Source organism: Eimeria maxima, genomic scaffold (assembly GCF_000499605.1).
Source record: "Eimeria maxima Weybridge genomic scaffold, Emw_scaff757, whole genome shotgun sequence".
NCBI classification, from domain to species: domain Eukaryota; phylum Apicomplexa; class Conoidasida; order Eucoccidiorida; family Eimeriidae; genus Eimeria; species Eimeria maxima.
In genome coordinates this window covers 1-12,005 of record NW_013566744.1, presented here as the reverse complement: position 1 = coordinate 12,005, position 12,005 = coordinate 1, and the positions used below count along the sequence as shown (strand labels likewise).

At 41.5% G+C, this 12,005-nt stretch overlaps 1 protein-coding gene across 1 annotated transcript; it reads left to right on the top strand.

Annotated features, from left to right (window-relative positions):
- Nucleotides 1-477: 477 nt before the first annotated feature.
- Nucleotides 478-9,772, top strand: EMWEY_00042380 (hypothetical protein, conserved; the record flags this gene model as incomplete). The annotated part of the gene is made up of 7 exons (XM_013482763.1): nt 478-936; nt 1,574-2,132; nt 2,484-4,049; nt 4,329-4,358; nt 4,746-7,107; nt 7,379-9,600; nt 9,753-9,772. The coding sequence occupies 7 exons, from the start codon at nt 478-480 to the stop codon at nt 9,770-9,772; spliced, it is 7,218 nt and encodes a 2,405-aa protein (XP_013338217.1).
- Nucleotides 9,773-12,005: the final 2,233 nt, after the last annotated feature.

Genomic DNA, 12,005 nt, shown 5'->3' with positions numbered 1-12,005 from the left:
CCTTTTTTGTCTCCTTTTTTCTCTCCTTTTTTGTCTCTTTTTTTGTCTTTTTTTTCCTCTTTTTATGTCTTTCTATGTGTCTCCTTTTTTGTGTCTTCTTCCCTCTCCTTATAAATAAATAAATAAATAAATAAATAAATAAATAAATAAATAAATAAATAAATAAATAAATAAATAAATATGTGTGTATGTATATATGTGTGTATAGGTCCTGCATTATTAGGTAGACAAGAAGAAGGAGGAGTGTCTCCTTTTCGTGTATTATCCCTAGACATGAGTAGTAGCGATAAGGAGACACTACGCATGCATGCAGAGGTAGGATTTATTAATAAGAGTAATACAATTATAAATAAGATAGGGACAGTTAGATTCTTATTAAGTTATGAGGGTATACCATTAGGTTATATGCAATCTTTGTCTCCTTTATCATTAAATAAAGGAGACAATTATTATACATTTATTGGGCAAATTATTAATATGCATGCTCCTCCTCGTTCCCTTTCTTCTGTCTCTAATGGAGACGACGATCCCAACGATCCCAACAACCCCACACACGATCCCAATTACGATCCCAACAACCCCACACACGATCCCAATTACGATCCCAACAACCCCACACACGATCCCAATAACGATCCCAATAGGACGACGTCTCCAACTACCCAACAACCCCACCAAAATAACCACCACGTATCTACCCAATTGTCTCCTTTTTCTCCCCTTTCTTCATCAGCAACAGCAGCAACAACAGCAGGAGAAGGAGGAGGAGAAGGAGAAGGAGGAAAACAAGAGACAAATGTCTCCTTTCTTGCTGCTCTTTCTTCTATGTTATCTAAATCCTTATCAGGACAAGAAGTTATGCTAGATGCACAAGGTGTCTCCTGCTCGGAGACACTTTTCCTTCCTGCCCTTCTTGCTGCTGCATTCAAGACACCAGTACGTGGTGTAACTGTGGGGCCCCGTAAGGGTTGGCAGGAAGCTGCTGCTGCTGCTGCTGCTGCTGATGCAGCAGCAGCAGCAGCAGACACAACAACAACAGCAGCAGCAGCAGGACCAACAATAATGACATCAATAGATGGAGGAGAAAGAGGAGAAGATAATAATATAATTAATAATAAGAAAAGGAGACAAAAACGTCCCTCCTTAGCCCCTAAACCAAGAGGAGACACCCCAGCAATAAGCATGATAGAGGGACTAAGATTAAGGGACATGTATATACAAGAAGATAAATATAATAATAATAATGTATTAATTAATGCACAATTAACTATACGTATAGCTAATCCTCTTGGTCATAACTCCCCTATCTCTATTAATCAGGTATATATATACATATTAATATACATGCATGCATGCATGCATGCATGCATGCATTACACGGGGAAAAAAGGAGACAGATAGACACCACAAGCATAAAAGGAGACAAAGAAAGTATATAACTATATACACCTATAAACAACAATAATAAATAAAATAAATAAATAAATAAATAAATAAATAAATAAATAAGTAAATATAATAAATAAATAAATAAATAAATAAATAAATAAATGTGTCTCCTTGTTGTGTGCAGATAGAATACAAAGGAGAGATGCATACAGATACAGCAAAGGGACAATTAGTTGGTGATATAAGTGTCTCCTTGTCTCCTGTAGGTATAGTAAGAGAGGTAGCAGCAGATGCTCCTTGTCTTGATGAGGAAGAAGAAGAAGAAGAAGAAGAAGAAGAAGAAGAAGAAGAAGAAGAAGAAGGAGGAGGAGGGGGAGGAGGGGGAGGAGGAGGAAAAGGGAATAAAAAAAAAAGAGACAATAAAGGAGACACTGTCTCCTTATTGTCTCCTTTTTCCTCTATTATGCGTATAGGTGTTAATGATGAGGAAGGAGACACTTTTATTAAGACAAATGATTATACAAATCTTCTTCCTCGTCGTCTATCTGCAGCAGCAGCAGCAGCAGCAGCAGCAGGAGCAGCAGGAGCAGCAGGAGGAGCAGGAGGAGGACAGCAGCAGCAGCAGGACCAATCAGCAGCATCAGCAACAACAGGAGCAGCAGCAGCAGCAGGAGCAGCAGCAGGAGGAGGTGCCCCCTTAGTCTCCTCAGCAGCATGGATAGATATAGATTTTATTATGCAGGGTAATTTATTACTAAGAGACAAAGGAGACACATTAGTGTCTCTTATAAGGAGACTAGCAGCAGCAGATGAGGTGTATATACACTTTATTAATACATGCATGCATATAAATATAAATATAAATATAGGTCCTCTCTTGCTGCAGTGCATGCAATTAGATGCAGCTATACCCTTAATAGGACTAGGAGGAGGAGACAATTTATATAATATTGCTGCCTCCTCCTTCTCTCTTATTAAACAGGAGACATATTCATGGTTATTCTTATCTGAGGCAGCAGTTGCTGCTGCTCTCCCTGTTGCTGCTGCTGTTGGGCCTGTATGCATGCAACTTATATATAATGGTGTCTCCTTAGGTACTGCTGCTGCACCTAATCTATTTATTAGGGAAAAGGAGACACTTCTTCCTGTTATAGGCAGACTGCAACCTAAGGGACCAAAGGAGACAGCAAGAGCAGCATTAGAGAGTTTTATCTCTGCTGCTGTATCCAACAGCACCAACAGCAGCAGCAGCAGCAGCAGCAGCAGCAGCAGCAGCAGCAGCAGCAGGCCTAAGATGAAGGTTATATTCTCTACTAATACGGAGACAGAAGACTATTTGTCTCTTATGTCTTTCTTTCCTTATATAAATAAATATAAACAAGATAAGAAAAAGGCCAAGAAGCAGCAGCAGCAGCAGCAGCTGCAGCAGCAGAAGCAGCAGCAGCAGGAGGAGGAGGAGGGACAAAAGGAGGAAGAGGAAGAGGAAGAGGAAGAAGAGACATATCCTCCTCCTGCTCGATGGATAGTACAGGCATTAGAGGGACTGTCTCTTGATGTACCTGTCCCCTTATTACCTAGTGTCTCCTCTTATATAAGAAAAGTATTAATAAAAGAAATAAATATTAATTGGTTAGGTGTATCTAATACAATTGTCCCCTTAGAGGGGACAACTAATATATATATTAATAATCCTCTAGGTAATAATGTCCTGCTGCTGCTGCAGAGTGTCTCCTTTGCTGCTAATGTTGCTGCAATTATACCTGCGGAGACACCCCAAGTACCTACACCTGCAGGTATTATTACTACTATTAATAACTTTACCCCTAATCAGGTGTATGTACACCTGGGCACTATGCAGATAGATCTACCTTCTCTTACATGCAGGCCAGCAGGACCTGGTACTGCAGCAGCAGCAGCAGCAGCAGGAGACGGGGAAGAAGGAGACGATCCAACAGCAGCAGCAGCAGCAGCAGCAGCAGCAGGAGGAGGAGAAGGAGGAGAAGGAGGAGACGCAAGTATAGTAGAGGTAACAGCACCATTAAGTACGCAGCTGGTGCTACCATCAACAGCAGCAGCAGCAAAACGTTTTGGTGTATTTGCTGCTGCATTTGTACAGCAGCAAGATATTTTGCTGCAGATAGAGGGAGCAGCAAATATTATTTTATTGTCTCCTTTTGGTCCCCTTACTGTATCTAATATACCTGTATATAATACTGTCTCCTTTAGGGGATTAGGGGGATTAAATAGTGTCTCCTTTTCTTCTTTTCTTGTTAAGGGGACAGGTAGTATTACTGCTGCTATTGCTGCTGCTGCTGCTGCTGCTGCTCCAGCTGCAGCAGCAGCAGCAGCAGATGGTGTTGATGATGATGGGGAGACAACTGCAGGAGAGGAGACAGATGATGAGGAAGAGACAGCAGCAGCAGCAACAACAACAACAACAGCAGCAAAAGTAATAGAAGCAGCAGCAGCAATTGCTGCAGCAGCAGGAGGAGACAAAGGAATAATAATAAAGACACGAGTAATTATTAATAGTGAATCTGCTGCTGCTGCTGCACTAGGAGACACCTTGGTTGCTGTTGCCTATGAGGGGATAACCATTGGCTGCATGCATGCAGCAAGTGTCTCCTTAAAAAGGGGAACCAATACTGTTGATCTACAAGGTAACTTATTTGCTGCTGCTCTTGCTGCTGCTGCTGCTGCTATTTGTGCTGCTGCTGCTGTTCGTCCTGCTGCTGGTGTTGCTGCTTTTGCTGTTATTGTTGGTGTTGCTGTTGTTTGCCGTTGTTTTTGCTCCTGCTGTTGTTGTTGCTGCTGTTCTTCTTGGTCTTGCTGCTGCTACCGCAGAAGCAGCAGCAGCAGCAGTTGCAGCAGCAGCAGCAACAGCAACAGCAACAGTACTTATTATGTATATATATATTTATATGTGTATATGTATACAGGGGGACTATTCGTAACAAAGGAGACAGTTGGTATTTTATCACGTTTATTTACATCTATAATAAAAGAAGAAAAGGAGACACTTATTCAGGCAACTGTCTCCTATACCTCCCTTCCTGCTGCTGCAGCATCTGCTGTTGCTGCAGCAGCAGCAGCAGCAGCACCTGATTGGCTAATTGAGGGTCTATCCTTAATTAAATTAAATACTAAGCTCCCTCCTCTTGCTGCTCTTTTCTCGGGGCTGCATGCAAATAAGTTGCTGCAGCAGCTAGAGGTAACAAAGGTAGTTGTACACCTTAATGATGAAGCAGCAGCAGCAGCAGCAAATAGCAGCAGCAGCAGCAGCATGAGGGTATCAGCAACAGCAAGAGTTGTTGCACTGTCTCCTTTAGGGTCTGCTGTCTCCTTTCGTGTCTTAGCTGCCTTTTATAACTTTATGCTGCGGACACAAGACGGTCTGCTGCTAGGGACAGTACGATCAGCAGCAGCAGCAGCAGATGCAGCAGATGCAGCAGCAGATGCAGCAGCAGCAGCAGCAGCAGCAGCAAATACAATAGTTATAGGGGAGGAGACAGATGGTGTCTCCCGTCTCCTTATAGAGATGACTGTTGATGCTGTCTTTGAATTATATGACCAAGGGGAGGCCCTAGGTAAATGGGTACGGGGCCTTATAGGGGCCCCCCAGCAGCAGCAGCAGCAGCAGCAGGAGGAGGAGGAGGAGGAGCCAGCAGCAGCAACAGCAGCAGCAGCAGGTGCTGTTCTTTTTGCTAGTGGAGAAGCAGCTGTCTCCTTGCAGATAGGAGACCTAGAGGAACCATTACTTATAGAGGGACTACAGGTAGATGGACCTGTCTCCTTTTCTCTGTCTCCTGCAGCAGGAGCAGCAGCAGCACCAGCAGCATATACTGCAGCAGCAGGAGGAGGAGGAGGAGGAGGTGGGGGAGCAGCAGTAGTAGGCCTTGATCCTCAATTAGATAGTCTCTCTTTCTTAGGTGTATCCAAGGAAGAAAAGGGACTAAAATTTATAGGGAGGGCCTCTTTTTTGTCTCCTTTGCCTATTGAGGTGTCTCTTCCTCCTTTGCTGCTGCATATATTATTTAGAGACACATTAGTTGCTGCAGCAGCAACGGAGACAGTCTTGCTGCAGCCTTATCCAATAAGGACACCTGTTGTCTTTGATGGTTTGCTGCTGCAGCAGGAGACACCACAAGGTATAAGGGATCTAAGTAGCTTAGCAACAGCAGCAGCAAAAGGGATGGTAATAGGTGCAGCAGACAGCAGCAGCAGCAGCAGCAGCAGCAGCAGCAGCAGCAGTGGGAGGGATGATGGTGTTGAGGTGTCTATAAGGGCATCATTTGCTGCTGGTGCTGCTGCTCCTCCTTGGCTATCTAGTGTATTTAATGGTTTATCTGTTGCTGCTGCTATAAAGGGACAGCAGCTGCTGCCTCCTTCTCTTGTGCATGCAATAGTAATAGGAGACACAGAGATAGATATAAGGGAAGCAACAACAGCAGCAGATAATATTGCTGTCTCTGCTGCTGTCTCCTTGCTGCTGCAGCCTTTCTTAGGAAAGGAGACACCTCTGTCTCTTGCTGCTATCTCTCTTAGGGGACAGATAAAGGATGCAGCAACAGGAGCTATAATAGCGCATGCAGCAACACCGCCAGCAGCAGCAACAGCAGCAGCAGCAGCAGCAGCAGCAGGGGGAGAAGGAGGAGAAGGAGGAGAAGGAGGAGAAGGAGGGGACTATTTAATGTTTGATTCCCCTGTAGAATTTAAGGAGACACCTGAGGGACTGCTGCTGCTGCAGCTACCATTAGATGTGCTGCTGCAGATAGAGGAAGGAGACACTTTTTCTTCTTTTGCCGGGAGAGTAATGAGGGGAGAAAAGGAGACAATAATAATAATAGAGGGAGTAGCATCTTTGCTGCTGCAGTCTCCTATTGGTTTATTAAATATACAAGGTGTCTCCTTGCAGCAAAGTGTCTCCTTTAATGGTCTTGCTGCTGCTGTTGATGCCCTTAGTAAGGGACTACGTGTATTGTCCTTCTCTCCTGCTGCTGTTGTTATTAACGGAGACAACGGGAGAGACAGTATCTCCTTTGCTGTTGATCTATTATTAGGAGATGCAGCAGCAGCAACAGCAGCAACAGCAGCAACAGCAGCAGAAGGGGACACAACAGATCCAATAACAACAGCATTAGTACCATCATCACTATCAACAACAGCAGCAACAACAGCACCATCAACAGCAGCAGCAACAGCAGCAGCAACAGCAGCAGCAGGAGACATGCGTATATATGCAGGTAGTCTCTCTTTTTATATAATAGATACACAAGATAATATAATAATAGGACAAGGATATGTACCCTCTGCTGTATTAGGGGGAGGGAGACACCCTATTCGTGTATTTGGTGAATTATACGATACAACACAACAAAAGGAGACACTTGGGGCCCCCCATATAGGGGCCCCTATAGGGGCCCCCACTGGGTCCCCCACCACTGGGGCCCCCCCCACTTTGGAAGGGGCTCCTATTTTGGAAGGGTCCCCCACCACCGAGGTGGGGGCTCCCATTTCGGTGGGGGCCCCTACCCAGGGGGCCCCCACCGATATAGGGGCCCCCAGTCAACCGTCTCGGCTAGCTCGATTGATAAATAATGCCGTAAATGGGGGGCCCCTTGGGGTATCAATTAGATGGAGGGAAGATGAACAAAATGTTCGTCCTTCTTGGTTAGGGGAATTATTTAATTCATTAAATGTACAACCTTCTATCTCCGGGTAAGGATAAGGGTATACTCCTGCTCCTGCTGCTGCTGTTGCTGTTGCTGCTGTTGTTGTTGCTGTTGCTGCTGATGATGATGGTGGTGGTAGGGGGGGAGGGGGAGGGATGTATGTATTATTATATTAGTATGTATATGTATATTATATGTATATGTGTGCATAAATATTTGTATATATAAATAATTAATTAAATATAAATAAATAAATAAAATAAATAAATAAATAAATAAATAAATAAATAAATAAATGTATATATATATGTATACAGGTTGGAGCCCTCATTAGGTATAATAGAGGGTGTCTCCTTTAGGGGACTACGAGTGGAGACAGGAGGAGACACTAATGACGTAAGAATATCTGCTACTGTCTCCGCATATATGCGTAATCCCTTAGGTAAGGAGGCCCCCCTTCGTTTGCTGCAGGTAGGGGCCCATGTGTCCCTTTATTCAGAGGAGACAGAGGAAGGAGATACAGCAACAACAACAACAACAACAATAACCAGCAGCAGCAGCAGCAACAGTGATAACGGCAGCGGGAGCAACAGCAGCAGCAGCAGCAGCAGCAGTGGGGAGGGAAGGAGAACTCGTAGGAGGACACTACTAGGTGTATTAGAGGTGTCTCCTCGTGCTCCTCTGCAGCAGCAGCAGCAAGGAGACATACTTGAGGTGTCTATACAGCTGGATGGTAATAAAGATATATTTATATTAGCAGATAAAGGGACAGCATTTAGTTCCTTTGTTGCTGCACAAATAAATAAAGGTCCCTCCTTATTAACTTATGTTGCTCGTGTCTCTGCTGCTGTTGTGTCTCCTTTTGGTCTCCTTAATGTCTCCGATCTAGAGATCACAGGCAGCAGCAGTCTCCTTGATGCAGGCATAGCTAAGGCCTTAACTACTAGTCCAGCAGCAGCAGCAGCAGCAGCAGCTACGACCAGCAGCAGCAGCAGCAGCAGTGGTGGTACTGCTGGTAGTGGTGTAAGCATCAGCAGCAGCAGCAGCAGCAGCAGCAGCAGCAGCAGCGGTAAGGGTACATCGGATATGGAGTTTACAGTAGATTCAATTCGTTTAGAGGCAGCAAAAGGAGACACATTAGGGGAGACAGAAGAAGGAGACAAAAAAGGAGACAATAAAGAAGAAGAAGAAGAAGAAGGAGACACTAGAGGACTTGCATTAGATGCTAAGCTGTCTCTGCAGGTACCATTAGATCTGTCTATACACCTCAAGGGTCTCTCCTTCCAATTATTCATAGAACGAAGCAGCAGCAGCAGCAGCAGCAGCAACAGCAGCAGCAGCAGCAGCAGCAGCAATAACAACCGCCTTCTCCAATCAACTCCCGTAGATCTTTCTCCTCATCATGATGATGATCAACAACAACAACAACAGCAGCAGCAGCAGCAGCAGCAGCAGCAGCAGGAGGAAGAAGAAGAAAAGAATAAATTAATATATTTAGGGGATTTATATGTACCTGAATTAGAACTAAGAGAAGGAGGAGGAGAATTGCATGCAAAAGGATTAATAAGACCTAATAAGGAGGACCTAATAGATGTATCTATATTTATATCTAATATACTAAGAGGATTGTCTCCTTTTGTTATAGTTAAGGGAAAAAATGTCTCCTTTATAGGTAATTATATTGCTCCTTTATGGGTCAAGGAGACAATACTGCGTATACACCTCAAGGTGTCTCTTCCTCATCTACAAGGATTAGCTAACTCAGCATTTAATGATCTAAAGATGAAGGGACTACAGCTACACCAACTGTCTCCTCATCAGCTGTCTCCTCATCAGCTGTCTCCTCACCAGCTGTCTCCTCACCAGCTGTCTCCTCATCAGGTGTCTCCTCATCAGGTGTCTCCTTCTCAGGTGTCTCCTCAGGTGTCTCCTGATGGTGTATCTGTTATAAAGGAGAGAGAAGAAGGAGAAGGAGAAGGAGAAGGAGAAGGAGGAGGAGGAGAAGATAATATAAATAATAATAATATAAATAATATAAATATAAATAATATAAATATAAATAATGGTGTATTATTAGGGGCAACAATAGAGGCAAATATAAATAGTCCCTTTGGAGACAATTATCCCCTTAAGGTACAACAAATAGGAGTAGATATACGTCTTATAGAGCTCACACAGCAGCAGCAGCAGCAGCAGCAGCAGCAGCAGCAGCAGCAGCAGCAGAAGCAGAAGCAGAAGCAGCAGCAAGGGGAGCAGAAGGAGCAAGGAGATATACAACAACAGCAGCAAAAGGAAGGGAATGATGATAAGGAGACAGGAGACAATGAGGTGTCTCCTTCTTCTTCTGCAGGCAGCACGTCAAGGAGACTGCAAGCAACAGACAATCAACAGCAGCAGCAGCAGCAGCAGCAGGAGCAGCAGCAGCAGCAGGAGGAAGGCCGTTGCATAGGCCGCTTAGTAGTTAGTGACCGTGAGGTGCAGCAAGAGGGACAAAGTGTCTCCTTTGTAGTAAAGGAGACACTTATATTTGCTGATGATGGTGCAGCATTTGCTGCATTAGCCCTATCTATTATGCAGCAGCAGCAGCAAGTATATTTAGGTGTACAGGGAGCAGCAAATGTGCTGCTGCTGTCTCCTATTGGTCCTCTATATTTACAAGAGGTGCCTATACACTCCGTTGTCTCCTTACAGGGACTAGGACTATTCAATAAGGAGACACTTAATCGTCTCTCCTCCTCTGCCCTTAGGTGTCTCCGTATATATGATTTCTTACCAAGCAGCAAAGCCCCAACGCATGCAGCAGCTCTCCCTCCTCCCCCTCCTCCCCCAAACAACAGCAGCAACAGCAGCAACAGCAGCAGGAGGAGGGCAGTAGGGGAGGAGCATACCTCTATTCGTCCCCCTCCTGCCCTACTATTAGAGACAGGAATAAATATTCCCTTACTAAGGGGTGTCTCTGTTTTATTATGGGGATTAATATTCACTATTGAGTACCAAGACAAGGAGATAGGTGCAGTACTTATTCCTCAATTAAATATACAAGATAAGGAGACAATTAATAATAATAATAATAATAATAATAAGGAGATAGAGGGAGAAGAAGAAGAAGAAGAAGAAGAAGAAGAAGGGGATGAGGAGACAGCAGAAAATGGAGACAACAGCAGCAGCAAGAATACGAGCATGAGGAGGAAAAAGAAGAAAAAAGAAGAAAAAAAAAAAGAAGAAAAAGAAGTGTCTCCTTTAATATATCTAGAGGGAGTTATACAACCAGAGGATAGTGTCTCCTTTTCTCAATTAGCAACAAGTTTCTTTAGGGGAGGAGACAATAAAATAAAAATAAAAGGAGCAGCGCATGCATATAAAGCCCCAAAAGATTCATTATTATATTTAACTATTAATCGTCATAAATATACAAATAATTATATAAATAAATATAATTATATAAATAATAATAATTATAATTATTATTTATATAATAAAGGGACTCCTCCTCCTCCTCCTCCTCTATGGATACAATATCTACTAGCAGGTGTCTCCTTTGATGTAACTGTCTCCTTTGATGATAATATTATAGATAATAATATAAATATAAATAATATAAATAATAATATAAATAATAATAATAATATAAATAAAAAAAAAGGAATAACTAATCAATTAATGAAGGAAATAAACATACAAGGAGTAGATGTAGATATACAACAAGGAGACAATATATTAGTAGAGGCACAATTAGAGGCAATATACTCTTTTCCTCCTCAATTCAATATTCAGCATACAGTAAGTTTATTTTATTTATTTATTTATTTATTTTGTTTATTTATTTATTTATTTATTTATTTATTTGCTTATTTATCTTGTTTATTTATCTCTTTTTTTTATTTATTTATCTTATTTATTTGTTTTTTTATTCCTTTCCTCCTCAATTTAATATTCAGCATACAGTAAGTTTATTAATTTATTTATTTATTTATTTATTTATTTATTTATTTATTTATTTATTGTGTTTATTTTTCTGTTTTTTTATTATTTTTCTTATTATGTTTATTCCTTTCCTCCTTTTTTATATGCATGCATATTAATTAATTAATTAATTAATTAATTAATTAATTAATTAATTAATTAATATATATGCATGCATGCATGCATGCAGATAAAATCCATGGATGGACGATTATACCTGTCTCCTTTTAATGACGAAGGGGGACCAATGGGGGCAATGGAGGTAGGAGGAGTACAGATACTAGAGCAAGGAGAATATAATAAAAAAGAGGAAGAAGAGGAGACAAAAGAAGAAGAAGAAGAGGAAGAAGGAGAAGGGAAGGAGACAATAAATAATAATAATAATAATAATAAAGAAATAAAAATAATAAAAGATACAGATAAAAAAAAAGAGATAAAAAAAAAAGAGATAAAAAAAGAGACAAAAAAGGAGACAGTAATAAAAAAGGAGACAATAAGAGATATGCGCTTATTATTAAGTTTATTACCTACACAATTAGAGGTATTTACTAATAAGGAGGATATATTCTCTGATCTAATAAAGGAGACAGTTAATACTAATGAATATATATCTGTATATATAAAAGGAGACATATTTGTCTCTGTTTATACAGCTATTGGTCTCCTTAATATATCTATACCTGTAGACATGGTACAATCTATTAAAGGTAAGAATTATATATATATATATATATCCATGCATGCATGCATGCATGCATGCATATATGCATGCATGTATAGCTGTCTCCTTTATCTGTCTCCTTTGTGTGTCTCCTTATCTGTTTCCTTATCTGTCTCCTTTATTTGTTTTCTTATCTGTCTCCTTTATATATTTCCTTATCTGTCTCCTTTATGTGTCTCCTTTATGTGTCTCCTTATCTGTCTCCTTATCTGTCTCCTTATCTGTCTCCTTTATGTGTCTCCTTTATGTATATATATTAT